This window comes from Tinamus guttatus, unplaced genomic scaffold (assembly GCF_059628265.1).
Source record: "Tinamus guttatus ecotype Peru unplaced genomic scaffold, ASM5962826v1 Tinamus_guttatus_pri_ptg000060l, whole genome shotgun sequence".
NCBI classification, from domain to species: domain Eukaryota; kingdom Metazoa; phylum Chordata; class Aves; order Tinamiformes; family Tinamidae; genus Tinamus; species Tinamus guttatus.
Window position 1 is genome coordinate 11,119,134 of NW_028288594.1, and position 16,709 is coordinate 11,135,842.

The window sequence follows — 16,709 nt, forward strand, 5'->3', positions numbered from 1 at the left end:
TGTTGTGGTCTGTGGCTTTGCTGTAATATAATATGCGTAGGAAATATTGCTCTTTTTAACATACAGGATCACAGGTGCTTGCTTTTAATGGTTATTCATCTTTTCTTCTATAGCCTTAGCATGTCAAAACCCTTTTCATTTGGGATGTTCAATCATGTCAATCTTCTCATACTTTCCTCACTCTTCCCTTTCAATCCCTTTCATATTCTGCAGCAAAGCAAATCCAGGGTAGCTCTGCTGATTCTCAAATGTGTAGCTGAAAGCATCAGATTCACAGATGGCAGCAGCTGATGCTACCTACGTAGTTCCCTCCTCTTTCCATAACCCATTCACGTCCTTCACAGCGGCACTTGGCAGCGTTTCCCGTTCTGCTCCGTGTGACTTTGCATAGAGTCATGCTCTGGGCTCCGGCGTTACATCACCCCAACGCAATCCAGACATCAAAACTTAAACGGGGCCAGCAGCACCAGACGTGGAGGCTCCATCCGGCTGGAAGCCAGGAATCCAGCCAAGCCAACTCTGCAATCCCAGCCGCTTTCCGCACAGTAAGGCACCGTGTGGGGAGAAGGGAGCTCTGGGCGCTCACTGAGGGCAGCATCGAGGGGCCCTGTCCCTGCTCCACAGCAGCTTCTTCAGGCCCCAGGTCGGGCTCACTCTTGTCTGTGCTTCTGCATGGAGCTGCAGTGAGACCAGGTCACCTCCTTCCCGCAGCCACGGAGCTGCAAAACGGCACAAGGGAAGACGCTCTCCGGTCACTGCAGATCGGACGCGGCGGAAGCCCCCGTCTCTCCCCACACCCAGCACAGGGACTAGTGCACTCGCTGCATTTCTACCTTTTAGACCTCTGCAGTGCCCACTGTCCCACCCTGTGGCCTGGAAACGGTCAAAGCGCTCGCACACCGCGAGATGTCCAAGTCCCTGCGCAGGGACACACTGCCAGAGGGGCAGCCCATCCACAGGGCCGCTCCATAGACACTGCACATTTACAGAGCCGAAGCGCAGCGGAAACCTCGGCTTGATCCATCCTGCCACACCAGCAAACTTGCCCACCACGGAGCAGAATAATCTCCAGTTTAAATTAGCAGTTTGCTGGAGCTTGCAGCTGGACATGTGCCCCTGTTCCTCCTCTTGCTTCAGCCCTCCCTTTGCCCCATTAACACGCAGACACCCGTCTGCCCTTTCCTCTGCGCTTGGGAGCGGGGAGGGCAGGACGTTGCCTCATCTGCCTTTGTGGCAGAGGCCAAGCTGCTCCAGCACAAAGGGTGACCGCGGCTGAAGCCCGTTGCTTTTGGTTGGTCCTACTGCACCATGGAAGGATTTGCCTTCTGCCTTGCTCTCAACGGCTCCTGCATGATTGTGCTCCCCGTGTTCAAAGGGAGCTTTTCTCCATGTTTTTCGGCCCATCAGAGAGAGAAATGAAAACCATTTCAAGCCCTTTGAGTGAGTGAGGTGCCTCCAAAAACACACGTTCTGCTGCTTTAGGTTGAGGGGCTTCCCAGCTTTGTCATCTACCTCAAGGCCATCTCCAGCATTTCTCTGGGACCTTCTCTGCCCTGCTCTCATGGCAAACATGCTTTACAAGGCTGTCCTCCCAGCTCACAGGGGAGCCACAAAGAGCCTTGCTGCCCTCTGCTATTCTGTAGCTCACCCTTCACTCTCCGCCATGCTTCCCAATCCCTCTGAAAACAAATGTGTTTTTAATAATATCTCAATTAAATTTAGCAGTTGCTGTGTGAATTCAATTCTCCAGTCAGCAGCCCCTTCTCTTAGGAGCTTTTTTGTGCCTCGCTTTACTCCTACACACTTTTGCTGCATGGTTTCTATGGCAACTTGAGTATCTTTCCATCTGCTTTCCATCCCATTATTGTGCTCAGCTCCTTGCTTTCTCAGGCAAATACAGTTTCCAGGTGTATCATGATAACAAGATGAGTTTGAAAACCAAGCCAAAGCACTTTAGTAATTTTTGTAAGCAAACCTGTCCATCATAATTTGATTGTTCTGTTGCTATGTAAGCTCTGCTCGTAAGAGACTGATATTGAGCTCTTCTCCTTGCCATATGTCCCACTTGTATCTGCAAGTTCTAATCAGTTCTGCATCCACTTCCTAATTTCCAGCTTACATTTTTCATTCTTATTGCAAACGGCTCTCTACAGAATAGATATGTTTGGATTTGGGGAAGTAGTTGTGGGTCTGTTGTAAGTGAGGCAGAGTTTGCCTGCTTGTTGTTTTCTTGTGTCAAATAACCTACATACAAACCGAGCCTTTTTTTGCTGAAATAACAGATTTTCTTTCTTTGCGACTGACATTTATTTTGAAGACTATAATTTACCAAGTCAGTCTTTGTCCCAGCAAATACATCGTTCAGTTCTGCTATAGCCCTGCAATATTTTTACTTCTCCTGAAAAACATACCTGGTTGAATTACAACAAGGCCAAAATAGCACAGGCTGTTTACAACTGAAACCTAGATCCATTCTGTTGGAATCCTTAAAATTACTGGAAATATACTTAGTATTGTATAGGACTAAAATATGTTCTCATTATGTCCTAACTACCATTGTGGAGAATTTATTTAAGTGGAAAGTATTAAGTATTCTTCCTATTCATTCCAGTCAGAAAGTTCAGCAGAGAACTCATCTAAATAGATGGAATATAATTAAAAACTCCCTGTTGATTGTTTTCTAGATCCCATGAGTCAGTGGAATCAGACTGCGAGAGATCAGTGTGGAAGCTGCAAAGTCGTGAGTAGTCTGGATTGTGAGCCTTACAGATACAAGCTGACATTATTTATTTGTATCCAACACCCTGGAGGAGCTGCTTTGAGCAATTACAGGCTAACTCAGTAGAAATGCTTACTATTTAATACCTATAATTAAAAGCAATTAACTGTATAACAATCTATGTATATGTATTTCTAAGTTATGTATCTGCATGTTTATGTACACGCATTTAAATGCCCTGCAAACCTTGCATTCAGGGAGTGCGAAATTTTTCCTCTGAAAAACACCCAGATCCATGATACGCAGGTAGGTTTGGTGCGGCTGTTGCTCAGCCTGAGGAGCCGGTCGGGGCCGCGCATGGTTCAGGTCGAGGTGCAGAGGACAGTGCTGGTCTCTTTTCAGTGGTGGCCACTGATAGGACTAGAGGAAATGGCCGGAAACTGAAACATCAAAAATTCCATAGGAACTTAAGGAAAAATTTCTTACCAGTGAGGGTGACAGAGCACTGGAACAGGCTGCCCAGAGAGGTTGTGGAGTCTCCTTCTCTGGAGATCTTCAAAATCCGCTTGGATGCAGTCCTGTGCCACGTGCTTTAGGTGTCCCTGCGTATGCAGGGGGGTTGGCCTAGATGATCTCTAGAGGTCTCTTCCAACCCTAAGCATTCTATGATTCTATGATTCGTTGCTGATGGGGATGCGGCCCGCAGGCCTCGGCCGGGGCTAACAGCCGGCGGCTGCCTTCATATACCCAGAATGAACTTGGAAACCTTTATTCTTTCCTCCAAGCCTTTCCAATCACAACCGGTCCATGGGACCACAGCTAGCAAAAGTAACGGTTAACTGATGAATCCTGCTGATACCAATCCACAAAGTCTAGTGAAAAGAAAAAAAAAAAAAGCTAAACTTTCAATCCCTCTTCCCTCGAAGTCTGAAGCCTGCGTTGATAGAGATGCCAAGCAGTTTTGCTGCCTGGAGAGCTGGTCACCACCACCCAAAGGAGAGCAAAATTCCTTTCGTGCTTTGCTTCCAAGCAGCCGAGGCAGAAAAGGCTCCCTGACTCTTAATCTCCAGAGAGGTTACAAAACATAAAGCTGAATATTGCTATAGGTGCAAATGCTCTCACGGGATGTGTAGTACTGGGTACTCTTAGGAGTACAGAAATCCTAGAAGAAAAGGCAAGAGGGAGCAATAGGGAGAGAAAACTGTCCTTCACCAACCAAAAACTAAAGGCAGAGCCTCAAAACTGCCCCAAATCAAAACGAAGTAGCCCCAGCACAAGCAAGGAAAACAAGAACTTTTTTTTTGCTTCATGTTTACAAGAAAAAAAAAAAAGGAAGGATCATAAATCAATGAACAGAGAGATATTGAAAAGCTAAGGGAACACTCTGCTTTAAGGAAGATAATGTAACCGCAGAGGACAGTTAATGGACATAAGGGCATGGATATGGAAATTAGCACATGCAACACAGCAGCAAACTCAGGAGCTTGCTGCCCTTCAGTTTGGAAGATTGAATACTCTTCACCATCAAAATCTATAGGCTTTGCAGCACACAGGTCCTAAAGTAAATATTAGCAATGAGTAACAAAAGACATGGAAAGAAACAGAAAATGGGTTAAAGGGCAAGATAGGGTTGTTATACGTAGGTCATGAAAGACTAACCAAATATCTTTCTTTGATAAGATAATTACATTTGCAGACAAAGGAAAACTAGTAGATCTTATCAACCTGGACTTTGGTAAAGCATTTGATTTGGTATTACTTGGAAAATTATTAGTTAAACTGGAGAAGATGAGGATTACTGTAAACACTATGCAATGCTGAAGGAATCTGGTCAGGGGGTGAAAACTCCAATGCAGCTGATAGCTAAATTAGGGGGCTGGAGTGATCAGTCTCACTGACTGATTCTATTTGTCATCTTGGTGCAAAAAATGACAAGCAGGGTGCTTGAATGTGCTAATAACAAAGCTGACAGGCATTTTCAATCCAGAGGAAATCTTACAGGAAGAATTAGGTGTTTGTTATGGCCTAGTAAGAGACAGGGTGAAATGTAATGACATAAAATGCAAGGACAGGCACTGTAAGACTAATACAATTTCTGCTTGTAGATTAAAATTCACCAGCTACGAGCAACAACAACAACAAAAAAAGAAGAACCACATGTCTGATGCAGTTGTTAAAAATGTAAATGCAGTCTTCCAAGTGGCAGGGCATAGCTAGGAGCAATGCATAAATATCCATAGGACACTGGGTAAAAATCTGTGGAGATTTTATGGTACCGTCCTGGTTATCAGTGCTCAGCAAGCCTGAATTCATGCTGGAACAGGTACAAAGTGCCGCCCAGATAATCTGAGGAATGGGAAAGCTATCACACAGAAGGTGATTACAGGGCGGATCATGCTGAGCTTGGCAAAATGAGGCCTGAGAAGGCATCTGATTTCTCACTGCAAAAACACTTAAACACGGGGTTTAAGGCAGGCAGAGAGGGAGAATAAGCACCAGGCAAAAGGAGTCGTTCCAACTTAAATGCTGGAGCAAGAAGAGATGGGCAGAAACCTGACACGAAGTTCGGAAACCAGTTTCAACTGCGAGTGCAGCAGGGCCGGCTGCCCTCAGACCCCCTTTTCGGGGGTCCCAGGCCAGGTGCCTGCTGAAGTCAGTATTTCTCCTTCTCGTTATTAAGGATGTTTGAAGGCCACTCTGTCACCACAGAAAGGTGCAGGCCTGATTTAAGAAGATGCCTGTTGTCTGCCCTGGCCTCCTGTCCTCGACCTTGAGCTGGGGGAGGTTGGTTTGCTTTGCAGCAGCTGTTAAATTGATGCGATCCGCCTGGCTTGTGGAGAGAGGCTATCGACAAGCGCACAACCTATTGGGTTGCGATCAGGTGAGGCTGGGTGGGGTGGCCTTGAGAGGGCCCTCTTTAAGCTCCTGATTAAGCACATGAAGCTTTTATGCCTGTTATGCCCTAATGACTCACTCTTGGGAGTTAGCTCTCCTGCGCTCACGTGAAAAACATCCTGCCTTCATGGTAAAGTCAATGCAGGCAGGATCCTGCACCCTGCCTGGTAAACAGGCACCAGCGTCTGCCACTGCCCCACGGCCCTGGGGCTCTGGGTGCGACAAAGGACCCATTTCTCATGGCGCTTCTGTGTCCCCACAGAAAAAAAAAGAGCCACTGAGACAGCCTGGAACTTCCCAGCTTCTTGCCTGCACACCGCATGTTTTGGATGTGTGCTCTGCTCTCCATCTCCAGGGAGCAGTGACTGCGGAAATCCAGAGGATGGTTCATCAGCAGCACAAGTTACCTCTGTGACTATGAGTGTTGCAGACACACAAGCTCACGCGTGTGCTCTCAATCAAGGGCTGCTGCCTCCAGGCTTCGGGGCGCTCTCACATCCATCCTCTCCTCGATCTCTGCCAACACGGCCAGCTCAGCCCTGACGGGCTCTGTGCAAAACCACAAGGTCAGTGTGTGGCAAGTGCATGTGGAAGCCACATAAATTATCAAACCAGAGGCCACTGAACTGATATAGTATCCATTTTCAAATGAGATTAAAACTTGCCACGCTAATTTACCTGAAACCATAACAATTTGCAATACTTAAATGCTATGATGACCAAGGATGCCTTCTGTTGCACAAATCTAGGTCCAGAAACGAGACCTTAAGTGACCGTGTCCCCACACAAGGGCCTGGGGACTTGGTAGGGCAGAAGAGCTTGTAACCTAATAGAAGAGAACAGGGGAACCTAGAGCAAGAAGGTTGATGGCAACATGACCTCCATGGAAGATTATTTTTTTTTTTCCACAGGAGGTGGTTAAGTTAAAGGGAAATAAAGGGGAAGAAAGCAGGCTAAGAGGAGCAGAGGAACTATATGGGCAGGGGATGAGCAAATTATGGTGAAGGAGTAAAACAATGAAGAAGAGGTGCCTAGAATGAGAGCAAGGCTGTGTGTGCCTTGACTGAGCTCATGCTGTGTCCGTGAGCAGTGTCTCTTCACAGAGCTCCCCACCAGGCTTCATGCGTGTCCATGTCCCGCTCAGCCCCTCTTTGGAGGACCTGCCCTGCTCCCTTTCCCAGCTGTCACTCTGTGGTGTTTTGCCCTCGCTCCTGTGAGGTCCCCACCTCTCCTCACACACAGGACACAGCTGAGCTCCCCGCAGCCCGCAGGCTCCCGCTGGCCTCGGTGTCAGTCACAGTGTGGGGCTCCTCTGCACGGGCAGCAACTCCCTGACTCAGGTCCAGGGATAGAGGCAGCGGCCATGGCCACGCGCCCATAGCCCTCCTTGGGGATGGGGGAAGCACGAGGACAAGCGCTGAGAAGGTGCCGAGGTGCCGAGGTGCCGAAGGTGCCTGGGGGCCCCAAAACGAGCAAGAAGGCTGGGAAGGTGCTTGGGTGAGGAGTCGGGTGTAGAGATGGGCTGAGCAGTAAAACGCGGTTCATTCTTAGGGAGCCATAGACGATTAGACCACGCAGGGAGGAGGAAGACGCCCCGTTTACTTTGCAGGTGACTTTGACTCAACATCCCCCATGCTCAGAGCCGCGACACGGCCGTTTCCTCCGCAGAGCGGCCGCCGCGCGGGCCGGCGCTCGCTCCCCGCGGGGCTCGAGCCGCCCCCGCCGGGCAGCGCGGGGCCCTGGAGCCGTTTCTGCAGCGGCCGCGAGGGCCGCCCCGCTCACGGCCTCTCTCCCGCAGGCGCCGGGGGCCGGGCCGGGCCGGCGGGGGCGGCGCTCGAGGCGGGCCGGGCCGGGCCGGGCCGGCCGGGCCGAGGCGCGGGCGGCAGCAGCAGGGCCGGCCCGCAGGATGTCGCCGCTCCGCGTCTGCGTCGTGGGCTCGGGGAACTGGTGAGTGCCCCAGCGCCGCTCCCGCCGCCGCGGCCCCCGGAGCCGCAACAGGTTCCGGGCAGCCCCGGGGCGGCGGCGAGGGAGCGGGGAGCTCCGGGCTGCAGGGGCCAGCGCGGCTGCGGCTTGTGTGTCTGCGCTCGCTCGATTTGTTTATTTATTTATTTATGCCTTTTTCTTTTTGTCTTTCTAAAAGAATCTCCGTTAAAAGACCTCCATGGTCCTGAAAGCTCCCCCGAATCGCAGCCGCGGCTGGCTGAGCACTGCCTGCATCTTGCTGCTTTCGCTGCCCCTTGCCCCCAGTCCTCCCCGCTCTCCCTCTCTTTCTCATTTTAATTTTACTTATTTTTCGCCCCCAGTCTTGTCTCGCACTGAAAACGCTTTGGGCAGGGACCCACCTTTGCTTGGCGCTTGCAAAGGTGCAGCCCGTGTGCCCTGCTAGCATGGCAGTCCGCAGGGAGCGGGAGGGAATTCGGGAAGCAGGACAAGAAGCTCATCTTACCTTTGTCTGTGGTCCCTCTGCCTTGTAATCCAGGTAGGATTTATCAGGGTTTGGGGGTCGAGCAGATCAGAACAACAGGGAGAGGGGCCATAAGGATTTGAGAGCCTGCAGCTCCTACATCATTCCAGGCGGTACCTTCCAGAGCTGCGCGGGGTGGCGGGTGTCATCTTTACATCCATTCAGTACAAAGGATAACCCAGCAGGAGGGAAGAACAGCAACGGAGAGATGCTGGTCTTGTGGAGCACCAGCGGTCAGGGATGGGATTACAAACCCGGCGTCTCATCGGCTCCTTCCCTGCCGGGCTTGCCAACATCGGCAGCGCAGGGCAGGAGCGCAGGTGGAGGGAGGACTTGGAGGCAGGTGCCCCCGATGGCAGTGCAGGGACCCGGGGACATATCCTGCCACCGCTTTCTTTGGCCTTCAGCCAAATGGCTTGGGTTTTCCGTGCCTGCAGTTTGCCACGCAGGAGGTATGACATTCACTCACCTTTATCTCTGCATCCATTTCATTCCGTATTGAATGAAAATGCCTTCAGTGCTAAATAAAGTACCCAGGTGAGTTCCCCTGGGATCCTGAGGACCTTCGGTGTTGTTTCTCAGTGACCTGGCATTAAGGAGGTTTGCATTCCTTTGAAGGCACCAGGCTTCACTTAAAGCCATGAGTTATTTGTACCTTTCATTTTCCATCATCCTCAGGAGGTAGTTTTGGGTCTTGGTGCAGATGCAGCCTAGGACATGCACTGTGTTAATGTCTCCAGTTTATTCATGTCCCCATTCGTAAGAATATGTCTTTCTGCTACTGCTCAGACCTTTCTAGGCTGGACAAAAACACTGCTCTCCAAAGCTCCTGCATGTTACCGAGTTGATAAATCCTTTTTCATTGGACTTTGCATCCTACTTTTCTTACGGTTTATGCAACTTGAGCACAACCAAACAGACTGACATGTATGTGTGCGTGTTTGTGATGAGCAAACCCAACCTCTTGGTAGCTCTTTGGATTGCTTTTGTAGAAGGAAGATCGGTTGCTTAGGGTTTCCGAGTACTTGACAGCTCAGTGGAAATGAGTGTCCAAACAATCAGTATGTGAGGGAGCAGTTGTTGGCAACGTGCTGGCACAGAACAAGGCTCTTTGTCTTCCTGCCCTGCGGAACCAGCTCACCGCTTTCTACGTCCTCGCATTCACGCGAAGCTTCCAGATCATGTGGTCCTCACGCATGACATCTCTAATGCCCCGTCTCTCACGTGGGTCTGCACAGCTGCAGGTCTTCAGGAGCTCATCACCACACACCCTTCTCTCTGGCCTGTGCAGATGCCACCTGGCTCCAGCCGCTTTGCTCAGTCTTCTGCACCAGCGTTTCCTTGCCCTGATGTTTGGAGCGTGTCATTCTACCCCACCCTCTTCTCCCTCACACCCTGCAAAGGCCTCCAAGCTCAGTGTCACTTCCAAGACATTCATCAGCCATTAAGGGGTGTCTAGGAGTAGCTTTCACCTCTCATCAGCTCACCACGACAGACTTGATCATGCTCCTGCTGCATCTTCAAAGTGCTCTTCATGCTTTTTCCGAGGCTGTTTACTTGTCATAAACATCTTCACATGCCACTTAACTGTCTTCCTTCCAGACTGATTTAGAGGGCTCTTTTCCTCCTCAGTGCCCTTTGAAACGCTTATGCCACAGGCTGCCAGATCGCTCGGTACTATCTGCTGGTCTCCCTGTGTCCATCTGTTGCCTCTTACCTTATACACAGACCGCAGAGTCTCTGGCAAGGGATACTTCTTGTGCTTAGTGCTTAAATCACACCTACTCATAGCCTCTGTGGCAACACAGGCGATCTCAACGCAGCACAGAAATGTAACGCTTATCTTTGGCAACCAGCGTTTTCTGATATCCCTCGTGAGCAGCAGGGCGAGAGCCCCCCGTGCAGCTCAGGAGCAGCTCACAGGGCGCACGCGGCCCCACACGGCAGCTCCTGCCCCGCTGCAGAACCCGGCGGGTCGCAGCGGCTCGGTCCAGTATGGCCACAAGGCTCACGGCCGAGGCGGTTAAGTAAAACAAGTGCCACTCTGCATTTTGTGGTTGCCAGCGGGTGTCAGACAGTTCGCACTTAGGTCAATCACTGGCAGTTATCTGTTTTAAGACATACAGGTTTATTTGCTGCCCAGGCCTTCAGAATCTGAAAGCTCTCTGAATTTTATTGGATTCTTTTGGATTCCAGAGTCCTCAGCAGAGAACCAGCTTGAAAAATGATAATCTTCTCTGGGGGAAGAAAAGTTTAGGGTAGATGTGAGGAAAATCCTTCTGATGCTAGAGATGGCAGAGCCCTGGTGTAAACTGCTGAGGGAAGAAAAGGTACCTGCAGCAGCTGAGGTCTTCAAATTTAGTTTTAAAGACCTTCTTGGAAAAAGACCTGTTAGGAAAGGGGTAGGTATGTTCAGGTTTTCCTTGGGCAGGGAAAAGGACGAGCTGAGTCCCCAGAGTCCTTTCAGCTCTGTCTTTCCCCAGCTCTCATGTATGCTGTAAACATTTTCCTATTCACATATTTAAAATTAGGGGGTTTGTCCTTTTCCAATTATACCAATAGGAAACCTCCAGAAAGAGTTTTTGCCTTTTTTTTTTCTAACCGTTATGTAAATCACTTCTAATGTGATCTAATATAATCGTAAGGAAAAAAAAAAAAAAAGCAAGTTTTCATTTACTGACTTCAAAAATGATCTGAGTTCTCAGCATTCTATTGATCATCACTAAATTGAGCTTTGGAGAAAAAAACCCACAGAGAAGTCTTTACGTGCTCGCGTCCTTGGTTTTGTTTGCATAAGCAGAGCTCCCCTGCCAAGCCTGTGTAGTCTACTGAACACTGGCCTCGCAGACAAAGCAATTCCTCTTTCCAAGGCTGATTAGTGGTGACTGCGAATTTGAAATGGATTAAGTAAAACAGAGCATCAGGTTTTGAACTGTTCGACTAGTTGTTTCATGGAGAGCTATTTTCCCTGATGTTTATCAAAAGTCTTTTAAATATTTAACCCCTTTCTCCCAACAGTTTCCATTCTTCGAAACAGAAACCAAACAAAAACCCTGTGATCTGTGAGGCCATCTCTATGGCCTAGATACTGTCAACTGTATCTTGTCAATGGGAAAATGCTTGGGGGGCAGTGTCTAAGTGGGACTGTTAAAGACAGCTCTACTAGAAGATCAAATTTATCTATTGAGAGGTTGGGGCTGGAGTCTTTCATCATAAAAATAAAATAAATTTGGTGTGGTCAAATTTTACTGGAAAAAAATTGCCTCTTCATGCACACTATCAATGCCATTTAAATCATTTTAGGGTTAACTTCGTGGTGCTGAGAGTGCCTTGGGGTCCTCCTGAGGTTTTTTTTCTGTACTAAATGCCTTATGACCCCTACTAAAAGTAAGCGCTTGCTTTCAGAAAGTCTTACTCCAAGGGACTGAGAAAGATGGATAAATGATGGTGGGTATAAGTGGGGAATGTTACTGTCCTCGTAGAGAAGAGAAACGGGCAAAAATCACTTGTGCTTAGGGAAGGCTGTAGCCAAACCTGGAAAATGAACCTAGATCTCAAGTCCTAGTCCAGTGCTTATCTACGGAAATATCTTATTAATAGACACTTACTGGACTCATCCTCAGGCCAGGCCTTGTCTGTGCTGCTGAACAGCAGGGGAAAAGAACTGGAATGGAAATAGTTTTACAGGTGATAGAAACGTGCTACAGCTGTATTTCCTTCAGAAAAAAAGCAAACTCTCTTCTTTTACAGGGAAGATGCTCCCCTAAAACAGTTACCTACATATTTTACATTCATAAAGGATCAAAATAAATCATCACTTCTGCAATAAAGCAGTAGAGCAGCTCTGGCAAAACAAAGATTGAACTCTGTGAGATTACTTTGTGGTTAAAGATTAAGATGCAGCCCTTAGTGATTTATTACATATTGAGCAATTATCCACGTGCAAACGCGTTACATCAAAAATAGAATTGAGGTGAGGGGAGCCCGTTACGACATGGTTGCCTTTGAACCGTTCATAGTGCAGCCCTATCTGGCCTTCATCTTGGCTACACTTAAGAATTATCAGTTACAGAAAACACCCCACAACTGGGTGTGGTACGAACAGGTCAGAGGACAAGACCATTGCAACGAGATCCCCTCCTTCAAACAGCTCAGCAAAATGGGCTGCACTTGAAGGAGGGAAGAGAGGGGCCAGAGTAATCCCTCCCACCTCACCATTTAAATGGCACAGAAGCCAGAACTGTGGCAGCTCACCCAGATTTTTAATTGACTTTTGCCAGGAGAATAAAGGGAAGTTTGCGAGGTTGTAGTGGTGGATGAGGAAATAAGGAAATGAAGTATTCTCTAAACTGAGATAACAAGTGCACAACAGGACTGAACGGCATGGTTACATTTTTTTCAGACTGCAACCATGTCAGTGGAATTTAGAACATTACAGAAAGAGTAACTGGCAGCTTGACAGTTTTTCTTTTTTTCATAACTTTAAAAAATTTCTTAAGTATGTGCCTTACATAAAATCCCTAGAGCATCTGTTTGCTTATTGGTAGAAAAGTGGGATACATCTATTTTAGATGAGGTATGTAAAGGCTTTGTCACAGCAAGATCGTTCAGCAGTGCTTTGTTACTGGATTATTTTATACTTTTCGGTCTTCAGAAAAGTGATCTAAGCAGCAAGATATATTTATTTAGTTCCAGATGTTGTGCTTTCATCACTCTTGGTGCTACCTCACACTGTTACTCTATAATTTTCTATAATAAAACTTCAGATTCCTTATTACCACTGTCCCATGATTTCATTCCTTTGCTATTAAACTGAGCATTTTCTGGATAAAGGGTGATAGATAAAGGATTCTGATAACTTAGCAAGAATATAAACAGCTTTATAACACAGGCCTTTTCAAGTTATTATCCATAAAATAATTTGTGTTTCCAAGGGGCAATAAAGCCATTTGTTTTCTGTCAGTTTTTTCACCGCCCCCCCCCCTTTTTTTTTCTTAAAAGGGGATCAGCCATAGCAAAAATCATTGGCAGCAATGTCCAGAAGTCCAACAGATTTGATCCCGTCGTCAAGATGTGGGTATTTGAAGAGATCATCAATGGAAGAAAACTCTCAGAAATAATCAACAGCGAACATGAAAATGTGAAATATCTTCCTGGTTACAAGATACCTAAAAATGTGGTAAGCTGAATAAATCACTGGAATTGCTTGTTGTTTCAGTAGGAGGGGCAACCCCTGACAAACTTATTTACCTACTTTTAAAAGTGAAAAGCCTATTTAAAAGCAAATTTGGCAGTAGAAATTATGCCACAGTTCACTGACTATTTAAGTATGAACTACAGATTACTTGAGTTCTACCTGAATTACAAGTACTATCTGCTCTTACCTCATGATACTTGGTATGTAAAAGTAGGAAGTAATTCATTGCATCTAATTTGCTACCTAATTTATTTTTTTTTAAACATTATGCTGGAGCAAAACTCACTCCTGTGAGTGCTTTGCTTGTTCATATCAAGCTTCAAGGTAATGCACTAGAAAAGATAACACGCCATCTCCCTCTCTGGCATAAATCAGCACGTCCATCTGCCATTTCAAGAGCTCTGTCCAGACAGAGCTGAGATTTTAAATCTACAGCATCTTCTGAGAAAAAAATAAAGGAAGTGACGGCCCTCCCTTCTTCTAGGAGGGACATCTGCAGGACAGCCAGCAGCCCTGGCTTACAAGAACATGAAGAGCATCGCTCTCATTCCATAGGTGATTTCAGGAGAGCAACATATTGGTATCTTTAATACTGCTCTAATTTCTGACAGTAAGAGTTATTTTTCATAGATATTATAAAATACTACATTATTTATTGCCTAAATAGCATATATTGCTGAAATTAATCTGCTTAGCTAACAAACAGCTGCTGAAGCAACGCAGGTGAGTTTTCCCCTGCTCAGGCTTTTCCCGGCTGGCAGGGCTTTCTGGAGCAAGGAATATCTGTTTCTGGAGCAGCTGTGGGTGCCAGGGGAAGCTAAGAGGCTGCGGCCTGGCCCTGCGTGCGAGCGGGTCCGCTCAGCCCCACGTAGTGCTGCAGTTGCAGATTTGCACTTTCATGGCCTGGCCCTGGCTTAGAGCCGAGCTGCCCTTGTTACTGGCAATGTTCAGCAGGTCAGCAAGCCTGTGGCCCTCGCTTTAGGGCCGCCTCATCCTAACGGTAGCAAAGGCTTCACCTGCAGAACTCAGCTTGCAGGAAGGGCTGGAGGGCCCCTAGCGCCTATTCACCTCTGCGTGAGGAAAAAAGCAACTTACTTCTTCCGTGCGTTGCTGCTCCTCATTTTGCAGAGCCGTTCTCTGGCTGTGCAGCGCTGTGAGCTCCTGACCCTGATTTGCCCTTTTCCCAGAGAAGCCGCTCTGCTGGTAGCAGCTCCCATCCTGCTGCTGGGAATCGCAGGGGCTCTGGGGTGTGGGCTCCCAGGTCATGTTCAAAGGCAGTCTCTTCTCTGAGTGTGAGGCAAGAGCAGACAAATTCAGCTGTTGTTGTGCCTGTAACATAGGTTGAAATGTTGTTAATTGACCCTTGGATTTAGAGGAAGACACAACTTGCCAGCTAACAGGCGTTAGGCATCAAGTATGAATTATTGTAAAGGTCAATTTACTGTATGTTGGGGAGATGAAGGGAAATGACACACAGTAAACAATACGTCCTGCCTTTTGATGAAGTTTATTGCTGAAAAGGCTCTGCTTCTGCATGCTGGTTTGGCCCCTCGCTCCGCAGCCCTTCCTCCTTGCAGCAGGACAATCCCAGCTCCCACAGTACTGGCAAGAACTACTTTAAAGCTGCACCAGGAGCACAGGGCAAGTTTTAAAAATGAATCATCCTGCGTAGGTTATCCAGACAGGGCTGGAGGAGGAGGAAATTTAAAAAAAAAAAAAAAGAGAGAGAGAGAGAGAGAGAATCATCGAAACAGCCCAAACCTGGAAGAGTTAGGTGGCTATTTCTGAAGACTGTTATGGCACAACACTAATTAAAATCAAGTTTATTGGCCACGCTGCCTGCAAGGGTTACGTATGTTGTTATGGGAGGCACGGCAGCTCTTACCTGCTACAAGGGTTTTCCTACATTATTTATTGTCTGAATTACGTATTGCTGAAGCTAAGCAGCTCATTTACAGCTGCTGGAGTGATGCAGGTGAGCGTGTGTCGCCGCTCTCGCCTAGGTGGCCGTACCCGACGTGGCCGAAGCAGCGAGCGGGGCCGACGTCCTCGTGTTTGTCCTACCCCACCAGTTCATCGGGCGGATCTGCGAGCAGATCTCAGGGCAGATAAAGCCGGGAGCGTTCGGGATTTCGCTGATCAAGGTAAGCGGCCGCGTGCTGGTCTGCGGGGTGCGGACGGACGCGCTCAGCCCCTCCGCCTGCCCCGCTCGCAGGGAGCCGTGAGGGAGCCCAGCCCGGCCGCGAGGAGCCCTTTTCCTCAGGTGCCCTTAGCCTGGGCCCCTTCCCGCTTGGACTAATGCAGAGGGGAGAGGAGCAGGGAAAGGGCTGCAGAAGCTGGTGCTTCCACCAGAAAACACATTCATGAGACTAGGGCTCTGAGCACGAAGAGCTCCCGCTCCAAAGGCCTCTTCCAAGGACCTGCTCCAGAAGCTGTTCATGGCAGCATTCAAACTGCACAACACTAATAATTTTTGCAGGACTGAAGCAATTTCTATTTTTAATGGACCAAGCAATCTCTGTTTCGAGGCTAGATTATCATAATTGTAAAAGGAGAATGTCCAGCTAAAAGCCAGAGGCAGACTGCAAGCATACAGTCTGCTGTTCCTTTGGTTGACTGCATTACAGGAACTATCCACTTAAAACTGCCAACGAAAGCAATTTAACTGAAGCTTTCAGACTGCACTACCACAACCCTTCCTTCTCTTTCTATAGACATTATCTTGCAAGTGCAGAATACACTGGGCAGGCAGGGGAGGCAGCAAGGAACCACCTGCAATTCAACTTGTATCTTCAGCATCAAGAAAACTATGGCAGTTCAGTATATACACTCTTAAACAGCAAGGAAGCACACAGATTAATATTTATATCTTAAAAAAAAAGCCAACACTCATAGATGTAATTTAATAATTGGTTCCATGCTACCTGATCTTAACCTTAGGACAGTGGCACCAGCTCTAAGGCCTGTTTCACCCTTGCAGGATTAGCCCAACTGCAGCATCTTCTCGCTGAAGTGGCCGTGAAGTTGCAGTTGACAAAGCACAAAGCAGAGCACGCGCGAGGTGCTTGCAGGAGTTAAACTTCTGTTGTTAGTATTGCTGTGGAGCCAACCTGGAGGATGATTTAAGGGCTACCCTTGCATCATAGCTGTGGCTAATGGCAGTGAATATAAGCCCTATGTCCTTTAAACTAGGAATAGGGATCTAGCTTTAAAAGAGTTTTTGCCAGTTTTACCAATGCTCTGGTGTTTCCTATTCTATTAACCTGTTTTCTGTGATCATCTTTGCTTCAGGGGATTGATGAGGGACCCGAAGGCCTGAGGCTCATATCTGACATCATTCGAGAGAAACTGGACATAGAAATCAGCGTCCTTATGGGAGCCAACATCGCCAAAGAGGTGGCCGAGGAGAAGTTCTGTGAAACCACCATCGGTAA

The 16,709-nt window shown here is 47.9% G+C and overlaps 1 protein-coding gene across 2 annotated transcripts in view; it reads left to right on the forward strand.

Annotated features, from left to right (window-relative positions):
- The first annotated feature begins 7,451 nt into the window (after window positions 1-7,451).
- Window positions 7,452-16,709, forward strand: part of LOC104580026 (glycerol-3-phosphate dehydrogenase 1-like protein) — a 320,964-nt gene continuing 311,706 nt past the window's right edge. Inside the window, exons 1-4 of one of the 2 annotated variants that reach the window (XR_015913075.1) lie at window positions 7,452-7,561; window positions 13,080-13,257; window positions 15,279-15,419; window positions 16,567-16,705. Coding sequence is in view for 1 of the 2 variants with exons in the window: in XM_088519588.1 (XP_088375714.1) it covers window positions 7,521-7,561; window positions 13,080-13,257; window positions 15,279-15,419; window positions 16,567-16,705 (499 nt within the window). In the remaining variant the exon portion in view is untranslated. The remainder of the gene's footprint in view (window positions 7,562-13,079; window positions 13,258-15,278; window positions 15,420-16,566; window positions 16,706-16,709) is intronic. The other variant, XM_088519588.1, reaches the window with a different exon arrangement.